We start from the raw sequence: 22,264 nt of genomic DNA on the forward strand, positions 1-22,264 counted from the left end.
CCGTGTAAAACTTTACAACAGCACACACACACGGTTCCATTCTGTTTATTAATTAGAAACACACAGGAGACATAAAAGACCACAAACTTAAAACATCAGCACTTTCCACCGACCCATAAAACCCAAACAGAACCAGCTAATCAGTCCTGTTGCTGAAGACATTCAGAAATGTAAGAAAAGTGATTTTTTTAAATGTAAACCACTCACTAAATACTTCACAAGATTAACAGTGCATGGCCCTACTGAAGCCTGATATGTAACGTTGCTAGTTTCTTGAACACTGGAAAAAAAAAAAAAAAAACTGCTTTGTCACTGCCCTCAGATGCTGTCCAGCTACTGCCTGTGGGCGTGAGCCTGCCTAAGGCATACTTCTGCTGGTTGTCTTTGGGTTTTGCCCACAAGGAAAATAGTGCCTTTCAACGAAGAAGAAACTTGAAGTGGTTTTGACCTGGTTTAGATGTAGTAAAATGCTGGAAAACAGTGAAGAAGCTCATGATAAAGCACAATCATAGTTAATCCAACCTGATTTAATCCTTTAAAACTGAGCAGCAGCATGTGTCTGCAATTAAATCTGCCTGAGAGGAAGTACGGTGGGGTGGGGGGGGGGGGGGGTTTAAAAAAGTGGTTAAATAGTGGTTGGCAGCTCCAGAAGCTGTGGTTTTTATACTGCTAAAGACTGTTAGTACCTGAGAGAGCAGGTCACGCTTGCACGACGCTGATGTCGCCATCGTCACCGACCGCTCAGAGGGCAGTCGGTTCTGAGCGGTCTGTCTCCATCCAGCTGCTGCAGCTACTCAGCAGAGCCACGTTCATCCTAGAGTATTTAGTTTATTGCTTAATGAGAAATGCATATATTCAGGAAAAAGTAAACTGGAGCTTCTATACCAATTTAAAAAAAAAAAAAAAAAACCTTTTGACATCAACAGAAAAAAATGCAATAATTTTTCTGAGCCAGTGCACATCCACCAGTTAAATCCTGCAGGTTTCTGCCCCCTCCCTCATGTCAGACCGGTATTCAAACTAAAACTCTGCCCCCCCCTCCCCCTTTTTATTTTAAAAAAGGCACAAGCTGCAGGGAGTCTCGCATCCAGATGCACAGTGTAAATAAATCTCCCCAGAGCTCACCACAGCTGCTGGATCATATTTGTTAAAGTGAACAAAGAACAAATCTAAATTTATGTAGAGTGTTTCATTTTTATTACCAATAAAATATTTAAAAATAATACCAGCATGGAGTTTCCCCTGAGGTGCTTGAATCACACACTACTGTGAAATGCGATAAAAACCTTTAACTCACGAGAACGATTGTATGTTAAGTGATTAAAAAAGAAAGAAAAAAGCTCCTCAAAGGCTCCCAACATTTTACCAGTTTACGGGCAAGAACATTTCATATCAAGTAGGGATTAAAACCATAATAAGGTTTTGAAAAATGCATACGCCTGAATAAAACTTTCTCAGATTGAGTCTTCTGTGATAACGTTTTCAGTAAGTTTTCAGAAGTTACATGGCAAACATACCAAACCAAGAAATAAAACCCTCACCTAAACCTCTACAACACCCCCCATTTCATCACACACACCCCAATCTCAAAGCAGCATCTGAAGAAATCAAACAAAACGCCTCCTACTGTGAAGCTCCTGTGTAAAGGGATCTTGGCCCTCGTTTTTTTAAAAATGTTCTACTTCTTCTACGACAGCCGACGCGGTACTTTGAAGCATGTGAGTGCTGCGTCTCCTTTCAGAGACTTAACATGAGGTGAGTCAGGTGAGACCTCTACCGTTATCACAGCTATTTTAAACAACCACTTTATAACTTTGTGACTCTTTTTTTGTTACCAAGCATCTCCTTTAGTGGCTGCGGCCTGCTACACGCGCATTCACATGCACTCACACAAACAAACACACTCATGCGTGCTCAGTTAGATGAACATCTTCCAGGTGGGAGGAGCGGGTAAAGTGGGAGGGATGTGGTTAGGTTGGAAACAGAGCAGGGCGGCATTTCGCTGATGCCCCTCCCACCACCGCGCGCCGCTGCTGAAGGTCTCGCTCACAGTTTAGCAGCCATGAAGTTGATGTGCGGTTTGGGCAAAGGGAACAGAGGCAGGCTTCTCTTAAACTCCGTCATGTCCTGAACCAACGTGGGCTGAGGAAACAAAATAGCTGGAGGTCAAAGATGGCAGAAGATGACGTTACATCAGGTTTCAAGACTTCCACCATTATTGTTGCTACAGTCCTGCCTTGTTAAGGAAATTTGTGTTGCTGTGAGGTGCATCTATTAAAATCATTTCGGCCGTGATTGTTCCCTAGTCATGAAATGTAGGAGGGAAATGCCTTTGTAAATTCGCCTTCATATTCTTGAGTTTAATCCACATCAGCTGTGTTTTGACTACGACTGACTTCCATTATAACCATATTTTTGACCCCCTGCTTGAACTCTTAAAACTCCCCCAGCTTGCCGATGCCTCGAGTGCTTTTAGTCAACAATTTCTCAGGAGTGGCATTGTGCAACTCCGTGGAGTTAATGGTGATCGATAGCTTACCCTTTAAGTGATCTACGTAAGTTTTCCAGACATTTATATCCCATCCACGAGGTTTACAATCCAGCAGCAAAACATAGCGTTTATTCTGAGACTGGTAAATCCGCAATGTGTGATCCATGGTAACTCCATTATCACATTTCCATAATATAAAAAGATCGCTATCACTGCGTTGTTTCTAAGAGACCTCTATTCTGACCCCAATATTATGATGATGACACTTCCTGTCAAACTTTCCACCAATCAGATTGACGGTCCAATCAGGAGCAGCTAAAGATCAACAAATTATGTCAGAAAAGAACAAAAACAATATGGCTGGAATAAAGCCCAGAGGATATTATTGGTGCAGTGGTGCACCAATAATGTAAAGACAGTAAGTAAATAGTAAAAAAACATAGCTAGAGGAAAAAGAGTATATATGTTTATATAAGTGTATATATAAATAGTTTCTGCTGTGTTTGTTTCAATGCCAATAATTTTCTCCTGAAAGCAAGGACTTGAGAGAATGATGTGCAGATGACAAAAGGCTTGGTCACTGCTGATATTATTTTAATAATAAATGTTATGTTATGTTGTTTTGCTTGGTCAGTATGGTGCTATATCTATTGACACATTCATTTTACATCATTTTACTCTCATAATCTGACAACTGAGGCCGTCCTGAAAACAAATAACGTCTGGATGTTGACTGATTACACAGTTCAGCTTCTACAAGCACTTTTACATTGAGGGAAAAAAAGCAGATGGACCAAAAATAAAAATGGTTTAAAGTATAAAATTCAGGCATAAAAATATTTGGCTTGTAATTTCCTATTTCTCTGCAGTAAACCAATGAAGTTTTGAAAAATAAAAAGCCCCCCCTTTTAGCCCCTCCCTCACTGATTGCTTTTTTTAAATTTTTTTAAAACAAAACGTGGTTATAATGGAAGTGTATGGTACAAATGTTTTTATTAATAGTCACAACACAATACAGCTCTCTTTATTTTTAATTAAATGGTAATAATCTAAGCCAGGTTTGTTTTTAGAATATTGCATTATCGGTATTTTTAAAAAAGCTGAGTTTTATAATCAAAACTGGCATCCAAAGGGTTAAATACCAATGATGAAATCATATATATATATATATATATATATATATATATATATATATATATATATATATATATATATAAAGAACCCTTTCACAAAAAAAAAACCTAATGTAAAAAATATTTATCTTTTATCATTTTATTGCAGTAAAAACTACAAATCTGCTATTTTTCTAGTTACAACATAACTTTTGTATTTCTTTTTTTGTTTTTAAACAGGTTATAAGGGGAAAGTTGTCTGTTTCTAACTGACTGAAGTGGGTAGCAAATAAAGACTTAGAGCAAAGCATATTGATTACCTGTGGCAGGGAAGGAGCAGGAGCCAAGTTGACATCATTCTGAGCAGGAAACTCTCCCACTACTGGACCTGGTACACACACACACACACACACACGAGTTTACAAATCAATGCCACAGTGAATAAGCTTTTCGAGTGACTAAATGAAACAACCAGCATCAGCGGTTCAAATCACAAGTCTGATCACAACACAATATCATAAGTCGATTCAATGGATTAGCTGATGTTTGATCCAGTGATCTGTGCTGATTTAACATGTAGTAGTCAGCATAGTCAGAAATTTAAATGACAGCCTAAAGACTGACACAATTCCTATATAATGAAATTGAAACTGAAGGAATAAATCTGTTTGTTCACTTTTAAGCAACACTAGTAAACTCTGGCAGATTTTTCTCACTAGTGTCCCCCCCCCTTAATCCAATGTCCATCTTGCATCTTGTCTTTTCTCCAGCCAGTAAAAGTCAGTCTGATCAAAACTCTGGTCTTATCACCTGCTCTGCCACTTCCTCTCTTACTCAGATGTTTACTGTTCTCTTGCGGTTCTTTGATGAATCAGCTACAATGTGCGTTCAAAACAGTCAGCATGTCAATCTCCAGTTGTTGGCATGTGACATGGTGTCATAAGGCAAAACAGAACTGTCACATGATGCTCCAGGCTGGAAAGAAAAGGTTGTGAAGTGCAGTTTCTCAGCCTCAGGAAGCTGCAAGGCAACAACCGCCCAGGAACGTGCATAATGAATGTCAGAAGCACAGAGCTTTAAGGTTGGAAACTTGCATAATGTTGCTTTAAAGAAAGATATAGTGTAAGCCATACTCTAATTTAAAGTCTCAAACCAAACATTTTTAGCACGCGACTTTATCATAATTACATACCACACCTTTGGATACCAGCATTTTCCATACCAAATTAAAATTAAAATTAAAAGCAGATGCAAACCAATCAACATGTTTTCTCTGTAGTGTCTTACAAATGATTACTGCATCGAGGCTCGATTTATATTTTAAAAGTGGACTGATGCTGTTTAATGAAGCGATGTACTGATGTGATATTTCATCTCTGATCGGCTTGTTAGTAGAAACACTTACAGGAGTCCATCTCTCTGGACAGGACATGCACGGACACCTTGTGTCTCTTCGGGGCCTCGACTGTCAGCCGATCCTGTGGAGACGAACACACACCGTTAGGGATTATCACAGGGAGCATCATCTCTGACTCGATTGTTTTTTTATTTTTTATCTGAAAGTCCACACATCCTCTGGAGGTAGAAATAATACAGAAATATTGTCATCATGGTTGAAAGTTTTACACCACTGAGTCTGGGATCAGTTGTGGGATCAACCTTGTGAAGGTTTAACTTCACAGTCAGGCCTCATCACAACCTCTGGATGGAGGATTATATCACACTGAAGGTTTGGCTTATCTGGAATCAAAACGGTATCAACTTAGGAAACCAACAAGGATATAACGATAGGAAAGAAAACAAAAAAAAAAAAAAAAGAAAGAAAGAATGAAAGAAGCAGCTTCTGTACTTTCTGCTGATACAACATTAGAAATGCATTAGGTTCATTCTGCATGGCAGCTGTAATGGCTTCTGCTGGGCTGAGATAATGCCAATTCTCTCTGCAGCCATGTGTCTTTGGCCCCTTTATCTCCCCTTGAAAGGGTCTGGCTGTCATTACAGCAGCTCATATGCTGTGAGCATCCTGTGTCAGCGTCACCTCCACGGCTATGAATAGAAGCATGAGGCCACAGGAGATGAAAGCGAGGGCAGACTGAATCCAATCACACAGAGCAGCCTGTACGGGATATTGGTCCAGTAATGCTCTCATCAAATAATGTGATTGTTGTTGAGTTACTGCTGTATAATAATAATCATTACAGATGTTATGTGGTCTGAAAGCGTCATACAATAATGGTCATCTACTAAAGAAAGCTGAAATTTGACATCTGCATTGATGGTCAGTTCATCTTTCAAACTCTAAAAGTTTGTTGTTACAATCTTATGATGATGTGGTTATGGATCATCGGTTTTCTAATCTGTAATAACCAGCAGTGTACAAATGTCTCTGTAGCAACTCAAGGACAAATATAGAAACACCTTCATGCATTTTTAGGTAAATCAGCCAATCACATGGCAGCAATTCATGGTGTTGAATCATGTGGACACGATGCCTTTCTCAAGTTTACACCGAGCATCAGAATGAGGAATAAAGGGGATGCAATGACTTTGAATGCTGGATGGTTGTTGGTCTGAGTATTTCTGAAACTGATGATCTACTGGGATTTTCACACAACCATCTCTAGCGATTACAGAGAATGGTCTGAAAAAGAAAATATCCAGTGAGAAGCAGTCGTCTGGACCAAGATGTCTTGTTGATGTCAGATGACGAGTCTCCATTTCAGCTCCACATTCAGATAGTAGGGACAGAATACGATGAAATCATCATGAAAGCCCTGACAACATGACGATGGGTTCACTGGACTCCAACGGCCTCCACAGTCACCACATCTCAGTCCAGTATAGCAGCTTTGGGATGTGGTGGAACGGGAGATTCTCATCATAGATGTGCAGCCGACGGGTGACGCCATCATGTCAATATGGAGAAAAAAATCAGAGGAATTTTTCCAGTACATTGCTGAATCTATGCCCCCCACAATTGAGGCAGTTCTGACTGCAAAAGGGGGTCCAACCCGGTAGCAGAACCTCATGACTCTCCAGTATGTCTTTACAAAGCCACAAGCTTTCTGTCAGGGTGTAAACCCTCATCATTTAATGTGATCTATTGGTAGAGATTAGTAAACAAAACTGCTTAAAACTAAGGAGTGGTGTGTTTTCATTATCTTAATATGACTTCTATTTACCCAAAGACAGCGTGCGGTACCCTCTACTCCCCTCTACCATCTTGCATCTCCATGCTACTACAGCAGCCCAAATGGGACAAACCAAGCACCATATCTAGGATAGATAGTAACACTCTTTGTTGCCACCTTAGGTTGGAGGGATAGCAAGGTATATTCATCTGGCTGCAGTTTTGAGCTTGTGCCAGTAGATCCATCATATCACAGTCTTTTAACCTCATCACGCAGCTCAAATGTGCATCTTAATTACAGCAAAAAGATTTGAAGGTCATATCATAAGATGTGGTAATTCATCCACGGTCACAAAGTATGTTTTAAGTTGTTCACATGAATGGTTTGGGTAGTAAAGGCACCCAAAACATCTTCGTTTTGTATGTGTTTTCTTGTTGGAGGATCTTAAATGTAAGATCTGTCTGACATTGAACATTTCAGCTGCACATCATTTGAGAATAGCTGGTATTCTTATTTCTTTTAAAGTAAAAAATAAACAGATCTTTTTTCGTTTGCAAAGTAATTTAGCAGCAGTGTCTGTAACAAGCCAGGAAGAGTTGGGACAGAAATTTGTTAGAACTCAGAGATGTAATCGACTCAGAAGACAAGGACGTGTCTCCCGCTGTGCTGTGTCAAATGGATTCAAGGGAAGAGGAGTCACATGACACAGCTGTACTACTCACTCTGTAGAAAAGCATTATGTCTTCTTTAGTCAACGTCTTCATATGTGCTACTTCAATGTTATCTGCAACACAACAAGGAAAACACAAAGTGTCAACATAAACAGTTTTAGGCATATCACTGCAGTCCTGCTTAAACCCTGAGACCATTTCAAAGAGGGACTCTGGGTAGCTTTTAGCCACACAGGAACTCAGTTACTCAACTGAGTTTATCATGATTATCCAGGAAGGTAGTTTGTCCATGTTTTCAAGATTTAAACATTTTAATTAGTTATAAGTAAAAAAAAGTTGTTACTGCAGTATCAGACTACACCTGAAAGCTGAGTGTTCAGGTATTTGTGCAATACTCCATTACCTAAAACTGAACTAATCCAATCTGAGCTAGCTTTGCTGTCACATTCCATCAGTAATCTCCGTCACTCCCTGAAGAGCCGCTTGGTGTTTCCATCATTCACAGCTTTAGGCAGATTACTAGTGAATCATCACCATTCCAGTCCACTGTGACTCAGGAAAGTGCTGCAATACTGAGGTGTGTCACTGCTGGAGATTATTTGAGTAACATCCCGTTTACCTCTGAGACTGAACAAAATATTCACGATTCTCCAAAACCTGTACATGCTTTCTATGCTACACAACCAGGGATGAACAGCTGTGGTTTGAGGGCTCACCTCTGTCGAAATTATACTGCTGAGAGATGATCTCGCCCCAGTATTTGGCGCACTCAGCAGACAGCTTCTTAGGTTTGTCCAGGCGGCGGATGGCCAAGGCCTGGATGTGTTTCTGGAAGGCTTCTTCACTCATGTCCTCCACAGCCTTCTCCATGGTGCTGAGGAAGGCCTCCACCCGGCTCTCCAGGTAGTGGGGTGCCTTCTCTGACTGGATAATAAAGCGCAGACCTTGCACCCCGTTAGCCCGCCGGGGCCCACTGAACACAATGTAACCTTGAGGTGGGAATGAAACAGAAAATAAGAGCTCAACTCAAGCAAACATTTTCCCCCATTTTGAAAATATTACTCTGTTTTTATGTCAATATTCTTTGTTACAACAAAACATCCAAAGAGACACCTTATTTATTAATAAATCTGAATACCATCATTATTTAAATTGAATAAAACTGCCGTAACTTGTTCTCATCTCTGTTGAAACCTGTTTGAAAAAGTAAAAAACTGTATAAAATGTGTGTGTTTGGTGGTCTAACCCAGTTGTTCTTTGGTTCTCAGCGTGTTGAAGCAGGGTTCAGAGATGATCTGGCAGAACAGCTCCAGCAGCATGTTGTCATTGGTGGTCTGCATGTCTGTCTGGTAGTAGATCTCTATACCACAGTTGTTGTGAACCTCATTCCTTTGCTGGTAAACATACCAGCCACCTGAGAAAGACAAACAATAGCTCTTTTCCCGTGTTCAAATCATAAAAAAGTTCATTTACTGACACACTTAGAAGTTGAGAAAAATCACATTAATAATCTAAAATTCAATGATTTGTATATTTTGAGCATCAAAATGAATTCTACCAGTCTAGTGTTACAGTTTCCTCTTCCTGTGTAGACAATCTGTTTGTTGGGGCTGCTTCAACTAACTTGTAGAAATGATGCCATCAACAAAAAGATGAGTTGTTTCAGCTGTAATTATGCATTTGTACCTCAGCACTTTACTCGAGGCTTGAGGCAGTTATGAAGGGAAGCTCAGACAGAGGACAGCGGTGACACAGAACAGCAGCAACTTTATGCTGATTTCTTAAATTCTGCTTTTGGGCCGAGTGGCTCCAAACTGCTCTCCTCTAGCCTTTCATCTGTAGTTTACATTTTATTTTGAGTACAGCATGAGAGGAGCCATCCATTCTTACATGTGGAAAAGCTGGCTGCTTTCATACTTGTTTTCAGTTTGAACTTATTGGGATTGACTATGCTGACTAAACACTTTGGCTCTGAAAGAGTTATCCCAGCATTTCTTAACATCAATGTCAAAAGACTTACTTGGGAAACAAAAATCAAGAGCTGCATAAGCTGAGGTTCCACAAAAGGAACCTATTACAGATACCAGAGCTTATTTTTATTTTTTTAATGGGGATTCTTTCTTTGGCCTCTTTATTTTCAACTGGAGGGCCTAAAAATAGCCTTAAACAGCCCTGGTGAGTTAACGCTGTTCACCTTTTGCGACCTCGCAGTTTTGCAGATTTTTTAGTGCAACTTTGCACCTTTTTTTGTTTTTTTTAACAGTGCATTGTGTTCTGCGTCCTGTGCTTTCATTCTATAATACTGGACTTATTTTTCTACGAAGGTTTGAACTTTGAGGGTGTTTAAACAGAGAAAAGTGTGAAAATGTTAATGCCTGTCTGAGAAAAGTGTATAAAGTGTGTAGTGACGGGTTTTACATCCTTAAAACATCTAAAATAATTAAATTAAAAAAGCTGACTACTTCGCGGATTTTGCCTATTGCGAGTTATTTTGCGAACGTAATTCCCGCGAATAGCGAGGAACCACTGTACCCTGAAACGGTGGGTCGAAGCTTGCAGCTTTAAATCTCCTTATTTAAGTTGAACATCAACAGCAGTTCTTAACGAGAGCCTCGTGGTGGCTGCAGCTACCACACTGTAAGCTGAGGTGTCCTCGGGCAAGACACTGAACCCCACGTTGCCTCATGATATGTCTATCAGGTATGAATGTGTGGGACAGTAAATAAACCATAGAAGAAGAGTGAAGACGAGGACAACAACTGTTGAAACTGCACGAGCTTTTGAAGATTATATGTGAGTGTTCAGGGCGTGTTGGGCGGTTGGAAACAACTTCACAGTGATGCATTACCGCCTCCAAACGGTGCCTTTAACTGAAGTCGGCTCGTGGGAGTGAACTCTGAACTTAGCACTGCCCACTAAACTGCCCACGGCAACGCTAAACATGCATGGAAGTATGAGGACGACAACGTATGACAACGTTTGAAACAAATGTCGCTATTTACGTACGTAAGGGAGCATAAATGGTCCTTCAGTTGGTTTTATCAGAGGCCAGCACTGTGTCTGTATCCCTTCTGTAGTCCTGCTCTGTGCCTGGCTGGTAGTCTGGAGTTCAGTTTGGAAAATCTCAAAAGGATGCCACCAGCTGGCCCACACAGCTCTGCTCTTCTCCGCCTTTTCTAATTTCCCAAATGTTATGAGAAAGGCAACGCAGGTGCCTTTTCTTTCCATGCATGCTCATTATTTGTACTGTGGAGGATCTGTTCGCAATTCTCCCAGTGACGTCGATTTCCATTCAGTGACCATTACGACCCTCTGAGGCAGATGTGGGATGCTGAATTTAATCAGATCTTTATAAAAGCAAGACGGCGTCACTGATGACGGGAGCAGGAGCACCGGTTAAGGACCGTGCTGCATGGTCACCATGGAGATGGGCACGGCTGGCAGATGATGATTAACAGAGCTTATCTTGTGTATGTGTGTGAGTGTGTGTGCTGGAAGGAGCATGTAGTGCTGGACTTACCGTCTGGAACCTGCACCTCTCTGTAGCGAATCAGCTGGCTCGGTAGAAGGGGCTTTGTGTGAGCATGCTCAATGAGCGTGTCCTCCACCATTTGCATCATGCCAAGAGCAGACTAAAGCGAGTTCACACAAGAAAAACATTTTATTCCAGAACATCTTCAGTCATCGCTACTACACTCAGAGAAGCATGAATATCTATTTAAATTCTATCTAAATCTAAAAGGAGAACTGCAACTGGCACAAATGTTACAAATAAAGTGAGTTTATAATCATGAGAAAATCTTAGATCACATTACAGACATTTTCATAAATGTTTTTTTTCCTATCAATATAATTATCACTTTGAAATTGATGAAGCACACACCCTGAGTAAGGTCACCTTGTAAGTAAGTTGTACGTTTAGATCATTTACACATCACGGAAGTCTTTTAAATTAGCCTGTTTAGCTAAAAATAGCTTCATATCGCAGACTTTTCTTCTTTTTTTTTTAAGTTACTTTATCAACTCTTACTTTGCTGATGTAAAAGGTAGTTTGTAGTTTCATGATGACAAAGCAGACTGCTGCTGTCACAGGGTGGTGTGATTCTCCCTCCACCTGCTTGACACTGTTTCAAGGTACTGCAGGTACTGTGACTGCAGCGACCTTATACCAGACATTCTGTAAACTTCCACTATTCCAGCTAAATGATACCGCTGACTCGAATGTTGCTCCAAAATTTTGATGTGTAACTGATTAACGCATTCCCTAAGCTGGCAGTAAAACAGACAGTGAACAAACCTCTTTGGTGATGTTGCCATGGAGAAGGGCTTCAATATGTAGCCGTGACAGTAGCTGAGGTATGAAGGCCTTGAGGCGTGGGAGAGTTACATCTGGAATACAGATCACAGCCAACAGCAATCAATCAGAGAGCAATCCTCTTATCGAGACTCAATCGGTAAAGAAAAAGAAGATTTTTTTTTATTTTTTACTCCCAATATCATCTTCATCTCATTGCCATCAGTGTGTGAATGCGATGTATAATGTAAAGCACTTTACATTATACATCGCATTATACATATATACATATCATTCCAGGCACAGTTAAAAAGCTCTGTATAAATAAAGACTATTTACCTTAATATGGATGCACATCTTATTGCAATTAAGCACTAACAAAAAGGACCCAGTAACACTCCTGTTTTGAACAAACATACAGCACCTGCTTGTTATGGAGTCATTCTAGATGTTAGAAAACTCTCAAAAACAATAAAATAATTAATCTGTGTACATTGTTGATTTTTGTGCATGTGTAACAGAATATTATGTTAGCGGGCGAATCTGAATTCAAGCAACGTCTGACCCAGATTCAAGGATGGAGCTACAACAGGGACACACAAACATTATCTAAATGACTGCTAGTGGGGAACACATTAGGGCAGGATAGGAGATGGATAGGGTCTCACAGACAGAGGGAGTTACACTGAAATAGGAACAAGCTTTGGTACTTGCAGGGCCAGGTGATGGTGCTATGGGCCCTGAATTTGTACAGTGTTTGAGTCTAAAAGTTTACAGAGTGTAAAGTCCACAGATAAAAATCTAACAATCTGTCCTTCAGGATCCAGACTGTGACGAGGAAAGACGGCAGCTAGAGGCGCATCTGCTGGTAAACAGCCTCAGCATTTAAATGAGGATTTATAAGGAAAAAAAAAAGAAAGAAAAAGAAGAAGGAGCAGTTTTCTATTAACTGTAAGCCAAACAGCTGGACACTTCAGCCCGGGAAAGCAAACCTATAAACTGAGTTTGTCACATTTCTTCTCAACTTTTGATTAAAAACCATCAAGCTTGTTTGTCACTTCATGTCACTTTCTAAAACTACTACACTGCCTATAGCTGACTTGTGTTGTTCCAGCCTGAGGACGGAGTTGGCTTTGTGTTTATGTTGTTTTTCGAACTGTTCGCTCCACAGTAAAGAAAGAAAAAATGGCTATTAGACAGAAGTACTGGGCTTCTGGGACCAGAGTGAAGGGAAACACAAAGATTAAGAGCTTCGTCTCACCATCGAGGGCCTCTCTGAGTTCATCTTTGGTCCAAGCGACCTCAGTCATTAGTAGACGGAGGTAGTACATAGCGTGCTGGTGAGGCTGCTCGGCTCTGAAGTTATTCAGAGACCTCATGTACTGCAGGGAGATAGGCAGAAGTCAGTGCAACACCCAGACTTAAAGAACAAGAAGAGAAAGGAAAAATGTAGTACTTTGCATCAGAATTTAGAACTCAAGCTTCTGTCACTGTGCTGTTTGACAAACTAAAAGACTTGTGCAGTCACAACTTACAGCTTCCTTGATGATGTCAAAGCGCTTCTCATCGATCTCAAAGGTAGCCATCTTCTCAACGATCTTCTTCAGCAGGATGTGCTGTTTATCACTGTAGCCTTTGACAGACAGCTGCAGCCAACAGCGACAGAAGACAAGAGGTTTGTTACTAACAAACAGGTAAGATGAGTAAAAAACAAAATGACTGCACCAATTTGAAAGTTTTACATTTGAAGACTGAATAAATGACTGATGTGTCTCTTTGGTCACAAGACAACACAAAATACCACAAATAAATATTCCTGAAATGTGTTTCAATAAACCATAAACTTAGACCTAACTCCTGGAGAATCTGAGCACAATATCACTCAAGTTCTGACAAAGCATGTCATGTTTTATCTGATAATGTACAACAATAATAAACATGATGAGAAAACGGAGCTTAAAAGTAAAACCACCGAAATATCAGTCTGTGTAAACGTTTCTTTTCCGTCTCTTACGGGGAGCTAAGCGGCTAATGACGCACTTTCCTATGTAAACTAAGACTAAAAAAAATACAATAGAACAGTCAAGGTTATTCAACGCTTCTATTTAGTCATGTCATGCACGTTAAGGTCCTTCATGATTCAGCTAAACCTCCAACCACACAGCTACACTCTCAGACTCATCTCATTCCTCGCCTCTCCCTCTCGTCAAATCTCTGCGGTGACACCTGTTCAAGATAATGCCTCCAAACATCATTAACCTCAACGGACGGCCAGCCAGCCAAAACAGCAGTGCTGACTCAGACAAATCACGAGAAACCTTGATGTTATTTTTGACCAGAATGTCCTTTAACTCGCATATAAAACAGAATACTAAAACAGCTTTTTCATCTCTGTGATATAGCAAAAATCGGGAAGATTCTGTCTCAGTGATACAGAAAAAAAGCTGTGAGCTCCAGGATCAAATTTAAAGGTTTATTGCTCACATATAGAGCTCTTAACACCTTGCTCCATCAATCCCTTAAAAAACTCTAATCCCATACAGTCCAAAGAGAACACTCCGCTCTCAAACAGCGGGCCATCTTTTGGTTCCCGTGTATCTAGAAGTGGATGGGGAGGCAGGGCCTTCAGTTATCAGGCTCCTCTCCTGTGGAACCAGCTCCCAGTCAGTGTTCAGGATGCAGACTGTCTTCTAGGCTTAAAACTTTTCTCTGTAAAAGGTCTATAGTTAGGCCCAGTTTGGGTCAATTTACTTTGTGATCAGTTTTATTCTTTCTACACTTTTACTTTTTAACTTGATTTTGACTAATCATACTGTTTTACTAACATATTTTAACTTTTAGCTGTTCTGCTGATTGTTTTAGATTATCTTAATGATTTAAACTATTGTAATGTTTATGCTATTGTAATGCTTGATGGCATTTTTAAACTCTTTTCTTCATGTGAAGCACTTTGAGCTACAGTTGTGCTTGAAAGGTGCCATATAAATAAATGACTTGCTTACGTGCCACCTTACATCTACAATGTGTTGAACAACCATCTCAAAGGACACATCAGTCATAAACTCTCCACAGAATGAATGTTAGTGTGAAAAATAGACAAGAAAGTACCACCACAGCAAAGCAGTTTCATTCACAGGCAAGCAGATTGGTAATGCAACAGGACAGAGCATCCCTCTTCTTTCAGGAATTCACCCTGATCCCCCCAAAAAGAAAAGGGCACCCTACTTATGCTTTGGGATAGGGAACAAACTGAGGTCACTTGTGCTGTCCCACATTCTGAATACAGATCCACTCCCAACACGACTCTTATCAGACATGTGACAATAATCACGTCAGATAATCTATATTTGTTAACTTCAGTCCTTCTGCTCTGAAACTTGCTTGTTCATTTACAGTCTGTATGAGAACAACAACAGATGTAAGAAAATGGGGCCATTTTTTTTACTATCGCTGATCTTACACAAAGTGATAACACATCAGAGAAACTTAAACACAGCGTAGAAGTTTGTGCTCTGAAATGATGTTAAATGTAGAAGATTCCCTCTGATAATTACTTGGTTTGTCCATTAAACCAAAATGTAAAATGTGCATATACCTTTCAGACCACAAGCTGGCAATAAGTGATAAGTCATAATCAAAGCTGAAGGTTTAAGGACTCTTTTTAAGGTCATGTCTTCATCTGCCTTTTCGGTTGAAAAATGAGGGATTTTGTGAATTCTGACAACTGCTTTTCTGGAAGTCTCCAGGTTTTAGGGGTTTATCTTCTAATAATGTTTTTCTAATTCTGCCTCTACAGCTGATTAAGACTTTTTAAGAAGGCCAACTCAATGTCAGCTTCATGACATAAAGTTGTTGATTTCAACCAGATATTTATTGTGTAAACAGGACAACACTTCACACAACCAAACGTAGCGCAGAAAAACCCAAGCCATTTTCACTCTGTTAGAGCACCAGAGCGGACCCTTCACTCGCGCCCACACTTCCCTCCAGACTTCAAACGGCTTACTTACGAGGATGGCATTCATCCCTGAGGCTACGCCATACACCAGCCCGGCCAGGCGGGCTGCATATGTATACTCTTTTAAATCATCCTTCAGTAATCTGAGTAACAAGTAGGTCATGTTGCAGTGCAGGGGGTCGGCATAAAGGTAGCGACTAATGGAAGGAAGAAAGGACAAATAAAAAATAAAAAGGAACAAATGCTTGTTTGAGAGACTGGCTAAGAGAAAGAAAAAATGACAATGCAGATGTAGGAAGAATGATAAGAAGAGTATGTATATGCAGCCACATGACCAGCTCTCTGTACAATAAACACTGGCAAAACCTTTTCTAGGGAAGACTCGGGCCACCGGCACACCCACACAAACTTTGAAGCCAATTCTGTTTACTTGTAAAACGTTGCCTCACCTGATGTGGTTATTACAAAAAGGCTTTTGAACCCTAATGGAGTATTTAAAGAAGAGAAGCGGCAATCTGATATGAGAAAACACATTTTTTAGGCGGTCGAAGGAGGTGGATGAGTAAGGAAAAGGGACGTATTAAGGATGAAGAGAGGTGTAGACAGGAGAGGTTGGACCAGTCAAGCCTGGGTTGCAGGTTTAATAAAAATAATTAGTTTTAAACTCCATTAGCTGGGATTACTACATGATAGCCCCAAATTTCTGATTTGAAAAAAAAGTCCCTCCCTCCTCCCCCAAAAGGATAAAACAAATGAAAACCCAGGTCTGGCTGAACAACGGTAGGCCAATTTGAGGACGATTAAGGATTGTGGATGTAAAAGGTCTGCGATGGAGCATGAGGACGATGGAGAGGGATTCTGAATACTTACATACATCCCATAGACGGTATTTTGGAGATCATAGTTCAAGCCAGCTAGCTCGGCTGCATATGCATACTCGTTGAGGGAGTCCTTGAGGAGCTCCAGGTACAAATATGCCATATTACAATGCAATGGGTCCACATATGCAAACGGGCTGTAGAGAAAATTGCAGTGGTGACACAAAGCGCAGAGATACTGATCTCTACATTTACTCATGGAAGAAGATGGAAATATTACAAGTTAATCACAGTGCCTGTGACTAAACATTAATATGATAGTGTACAGGAATGCTACATGTATTGTTAATATATATCAACAATGAGCACAAATATGGCAGCTTAACTTAATTAAATACTCAGCGAACCCGTCTACATGACTTTCAGCAGCATGCAATGTATGTAACTGACAGCTGATGAGCTCTTAACATTAACTAAGTGGAAAGTTCAGCATCACAATGAAGATGGCAAACTGGCTCGGAGTTTGTGCCCAAAGTTCCTCTAAATGATAAATCGTAAATTACGCACCTGAAGAACTCAAAGTTCAGGCATGCCTTGGGAAGAAAGAATTTGTCATCTTGCTTGAACCACACCTTGCTCATAGCTGTGTCCTGGAAGAAATAAACACAGCTCTCATTTGCTCTGAACTTCTAGTCAGGACGTTCTTGCTCATTTATTCATAAAAATCTCACAAACTACTCTAACAAGTTGACAGTAAGATTAAAGGTTCAGTAGCTTTCATTCAGCAATTCCTTCTGAGATGAAAACATGTACACAGTTGACGGGCTTGACATCATGGCAACAACATCACTAAAGGTTTCATGTTTCAATCACAGCAAATTTCCATATGAAAGCTTCCACCAAAATGATGTAAAGCAGGAACGTCTGCTGTGGTTAGGCAGATTAGAGTGACGTTCCTTTAATAACAGAGCTGTGCAGCAGAAACACTTGCCTTGATTAAAGTGGGAACTGAAGGAGAGTCTTTCTCCAGAGGGTAGATCTCAAAGTTGGTGGGGATGAACTCGTTTCTCATGGGTAATTTGAACTTGCCATTGAGGTCTGCATTTGCCCATTTCTAAAACACAAGTGTTCAGTCAGCAGAATCATCTTTTAAAAGACAGAGACACTATCATTCGTCAAACAGCAGACTAGTGTGAAGTTAGCACAACCAAATAAATTGACCTTGATGGTCTCCTCAGAGATGTCTTCCTGTTTGTACTGTGTGCCGTACCACTCCTCGGTCCTGTCTGTTTGACCCTCAAATGACTTGGACACCACTGCAACTCTGGAAAATGGTGGAAAAGAAATAAAGAACATAGTTACATCTACAGAGAACCTTCTGTCAGAGCTAATTATCAACTCCGTCCTGTTGGCATCAGCTTAAACCGATCTGAGTGATGCATGATTTTATTCGGATCATGTTTGATGTAGAGATTCCATCAACATTTGACTCAATGTTTAGAATTCCTCCACCTGAAACAAAATGGCCTGATGCACATTTAGTGTGAGTTTAACAGCTTAATCAGAAGGATAATGGCATGTCTGTGTTTTTTTTTTTTAATTTTAAAATGATTATTATGAGAAATTCACACCATGGTCTGACCCAAGGCTCTTGTTTTTGTTACACTACATATATTTGACTCCGTTAGATTCGGTGTCACAATGCCTTTTATGTGAACAACTTCTATGATATGCCTTACTTTCTACTGTCATAATCTACGGCTCCTGAAGTGTATATAAATATTAATTACTACTTGTCAAAACTTATTAAACAAAAACTGTACACTCACTAACAGACAGGGAGAAAGAAACTGCAAGCAGTCCTACAGGTGTTGGCAGCTCTTAAGTTTACTGCATGAGATAAAATAAAACCGGTCTCTTCTTCTCACTAATTGCTTCTGGAGCTCATAAAAAATATAGAGCTGCCATTGCAATCAAGCTGGAGGTGAGGTAACTTTCCTCTTAAATTCTTGTGATTTGCCCAGAAGACTGAAGCCTCCCAAAATGTTCATGCTGCAAACAAGACAAAGTTTCAGTTTAATCCAAATCAAGATCATTTCTGTGTAGAAGCCATGTTTGGTTGTTTGGTCCAGGGGATATACAACACCCGTAAGTCTAGAACAATGGAGTACTCTAAAAGCAAATTACGCTGAAGTGACATTAGCTTCTCACACTTTTGTTTCACAATACAAGTCTCTGTTCTTCACTTTTAGCCAGGTTGTTTTTTATTGACTTAGTGGTGATTGCTCCAGTGGGAGGGGCTCTAACACCCAGTAAACACAGGGATGGAAGGACAACAAAGGAGATCATTTTTCCAACTGGAGGGTTAGGGTTATGGCCTTGTCCCATCACCAACTCCTTATCATTGCTGGATTGAGTTTAATACAAAGTATTACCAACTTGTGAATTTCAAGAACTGTCAAAAGCCCAAGCTTAAACAGACACTTAAACAAAGACTTAATCACAAACAGTCAGAGAAGCCAATTAGAGCCTCCCATCTCAGTTTTGGCAAGCATTATTGAATGGATTAGTTAATATTGTCATCATCCATGACAGATAAAAAACCTCCAGGGCAAATTGTGAGAGTTTTTGCAGAGGTGGACTGGAGCTTAGGCTAACTCTTTAAAAAATGGGGGGGGGGGCATAACTAGCCTTCACGGAGGTTTGTCCTGCTTGAATGTCTTTCTGGTGGTTCCTGGCAATCCATAAAACCAGCTTCACACTAACTGCATGCAGTTTATGAATAAAACATAAAGTTAACTCTGATCAAGCACATTTAGCACTGAGTCAGTTCTAATGTGTCTCAAGGTGAACACACTGTTTATTTAAAATCAAATTCACTTTATATATAAAATTTAGTAAGTTTTTTCTAAGTTTTTTGTGGCTGCAGAGAAGATCAGACCTGTAAAGGCAGAAAATTCTCTACTTCTCAGAAAATGTAATACTGTAATAATACCCATCATGTTAAAATATTCCCACATTTATTAAATATTTGAGTTACTCTGTGATGCCTCACTAACTAGAGATGTTGATTTTTTTTTTTCAGTTTTCTGTTCATGACCAGAGATTAAGTTAATCTCACCAACCTCACGTTTTCTGGCCTCAGATTATTAAGCACCATCTCAATCAGATCTGGCCTGAAGTCCTCCAGAAGGTACTCTGCTGCTAAGACTTCTTCAAGAGGGTAGTACTGCAACACAGAACAGATTTTATTCAGATTGTGTTTCCTGAGGTTTAAAGGGAAACTAACTGTACAGCTTTGTGTGGAGACATGTCAACATTTTTTGTCTTCAGCCAACAAAGAGAGGACTGACACATTTTCTGTTAAAGCTTAGAGATTTTTGGTACATAGGTAAATGTGTAAGTTACCGACTAAAGAAGAGTGAAATTGCAAGAATATCTGCTACACATGAGGTAAAAGTGTATCCTGTCCTGCAGTATGTGGGTAATAAAAGGTCTTTGTGAGACCTGTTGTAATGGAAAAGAATTTCACAGCCCAACTTGGTGTAACTAAATTTCTGTAATTAGCTCCACAGTAGTCATTAAATATTTTTTTCTACCTGCAGGGAAAGTCACAAAGAGTAAATATAAAGCTAGCTTAAATCTGACTGTGTCCCTGAAACATTTCCAGTCTTAGATAACAGTCAGCAGCTCTTGCAGGCGGCCTAATGACGCCAGCAGGAATAGACACAATGAGCTGCATTAAGTCTCCATGGAAACAGTCTCTGCAGCTGGAAAACGAAACCTACATGAAGCAGACCAGCCACTTTGGAGGTGTAGCCACGGGGTCGCTCCTTGTCCTTGAACCTGAAGGCAACTTTGCTTAAATCCTACAAAACAGAGAAGAAAAAATCTTTGAACTTGTGTCTACAAAGTTTTTTTTTTTTTTTATCTGAGCAACAATTCCTTTTAATTCCTTTTCAATAATTACAAATGAAAAAAGAGACTTAGCCAAGCTCTTTAGCAGCCACCTACAGGAAAAAACCTCCACCCCTTCTTTATCCCTTCAGGAAGATAAAATTATTCTCACTTATTTTGTTTATACCAGCTGTGTAACATGTCAGACAAAAAAAAGTCCACTAGTGGGAGCAGATCAGCTGGACATTGAATGTGGCTGGTGATAATAATGTGTTGGAAGAAAAGCTGAAACCGTCATGAAAACTTTAAACCAACCAAGATATTAAAAGACATTAAAAAACAATAAAATAAAAGAGGCAGGTCGTCTGCCCACACAGATGTGTTGCAGAGCTAACCGTCTTCCTAAATGTTGAAACTGTAATTGACACCTTCACCAATCTGAATGTAGTCCTACTTAAAATCACCCCTTATCTAATCCAAAATAGTCATAGAACTGAGCCTTTTATTGTAGCCACAGCACACAATAACATACCCAAAGTGCTGCTTTCTCACAGACTGTAATGTGCAACTATAATCTCATTGCAGTAGGAAGTCCTATTAACTTAAGACAAGCTCATCCAGTGATCATAAAAGAGCAAGTTTCCTCCATTTGGTGGGAAAACCATGTTAAACAGATAGCTGGCTGATGAACAGATCAAAGCAAAGAGATAGCTGTTTTATTATAAACCATTGCTATTTAAATGTAAATATAATATTATACAAGTGTTTTATCAAAGAACTCCTGGAGCGCTTTTTGATGAAATGCTGACAAAAAGTGATGTGAATGAATAAACAGAATTTACTTTGCACTCTTCAAACACCCATTCTTGAGGCCCCTCAGTGCGCAGTTTCTGGATGTACTGGAACATGTGGAAGATGATGTCCTCCACGTGCACTGCAGTGACAGATCAAATCACAGGAAAGACATAGAGAAACTGAACAAACCTAACGCCAACTTGGCCGTTTATAATAAAACATACTAAATGGTGTACTTACAAAGACCCTCCTCAGTCAAATCAACATTGATTATAAAGAACATGAATCCTCTGGCTCCTTCTTTTTGCCCTCCAACGAGTGTGTTCACCCAGCCTGAAAAATAATTATCACAGCAGCACATTTCTCTAAGTAAAAGGTGTATGTTTACTTTAATTATACAATAAAAGCATTTAATAACTGTTAAAGAGCAGCATTGTTATGAAAATATTTAAAAAAAAGAAAATTTAAATAACTATATGCCGGTTATACAATATTTGTCCAGAGTGTGTAGAGCATTTTTATTATAATGCTTTAAATATTTATCAGTTTGCAGGTCAGCTTTTTCCTTTAGTACCTTTTGATTTCAGCTCAGACAACAAACTTCCAGGTCCTTCATGACCAATAAGGTGTCCCAGATAATGTCCTGGGTTAGATTTATAGTACTTCTGCAGGTCTGGGATGGGGAACGTCACATACAAGTTTCTTATGTCTTTGATAGGGACCACTTTGTAGAATTGCTGTAACAGAAGAAGAAACTGCATTACTAAAAGTCCCCACTGAGAAAATCACAGAAAATGTCTTGATATTAGAGTCTCAGCCCGGTGAAATAAAATGAACACATTGTGTTTACAGTCTTACGTGACAGTAAAAGTTTTTAAGAGGGTACAATAATATAATGTAAGACTCACTTTGAGGTGCACTTCCTGGAAAGGGTGCTCAGGAAATTCTGGGACAGGCACATTCTTGTTTTCAACTTCACCGAATAATTTTACCACCATGGACGTCAGCTCATCAAGCGACTCTGGGAAAAGATCAAGAAAACAAAGTAGACGTGGAGCTCAAACAATTGATAATTAAAACCTCTAAAATCCTCTCTG

At 39.8% G+C, this 22,264-nt stretch overlaps 1 protein-coding gene across 3 annotated transcripts in view; it reads right to left on the minus strand.

The window, feature by feature from the left end:
* Nucleotides 1-29: 29 nt before the first annotated feature.
* LOC121655128 (insulin-degrading enzyme) overlaps nt 30-22,264 on the minus strand; it is a 28,007-nt gene continuing 5,772 nt past the window's right edge. For all 3 annotated transcript variants that reach the window (XM_042009566.1, XM_042009565.1, XM_042009564.1), the window contains exons 6-25: nt 22,076-22,188; nt 21,742-21,904; nt 21,408-21,500; nt 21,215-21,306; nt 20,264-20,344; nt 19,601-19,704; nt 17,697-17,799; nt 17,467-17,589; nt 17,043-17,125; nt 16,528-16,672; nt 13,235-13,345; nt 12,961-13,081; nt 11,703-11,794; nt 10,926-11,037; nt 8,652-8,819; nt 8,122-8,394; nt 7,457-7,518; nt 5,009-5,081; nt 3,924-3,991; nt 30-2,142 (exon numbers count right to left, since the gene is read on the minus strand). In XM_042009566.1, the coding sequence (XP_041865500.1) occupies nt 2,047-2,142; nt 3,924-3,991; nt 5,009-5,081; nt 7,457-7,518; nt 8,122-8,394; nt 8,652-8,819; nt 10,926-11,037; nt 11,703-11,794; nt 12,961-13,081; nt 13,235-13,345; nt 16,528-16,672; nt 17,043-17,125; nt 17,467-17,589; nt 17,697-17,799; nt 19,601-19,704; nt 20,264-20,344; nt 21,215-21,306; nt 21,408-21,500; nt 21,742-21,904; nt 22,076-22,188 (2,276 nt within the window). In that variant the 3' untranslated portion in view covers nt 30-2,046. The remainder of the gene's footprint in view (nt 2,143-3,923; nt 3,992-5,008; nt 5,082-7,456; nt 7,519-8,121; nt 8,395-8,651; nt 8,820-10,925; nt 11,038-11,702; nt 11,795-12,960; nt 13,082-13,234; nt 13,346-16,527; nt 16,673-17,042; nt 17,126-17,466; nt 17,590-17,696; nt 17,800-19,600; nt 19,705-20,263; nt 20,345-21,214; nt 21,307-21,407; nt 21,501-21,741; nt 21,905-22,075; nt 22,189-22,264) is intronic.

This window comes from Melanotaenia boesemani, chromosome 16 (genome assembly GCF_017639745.1).
Source record: "Melanotaenia boesemani isolate fMelBoe1 chromosome 16, fMelBoe1.pri, whole genome shotgun sequence".
NCBI lineage: Eukaryota > Metazoa > Chordata > Actinopteri > Atheriniformes > Melanotaeniidae > Melanotaenia > Melanotaenia boesemani.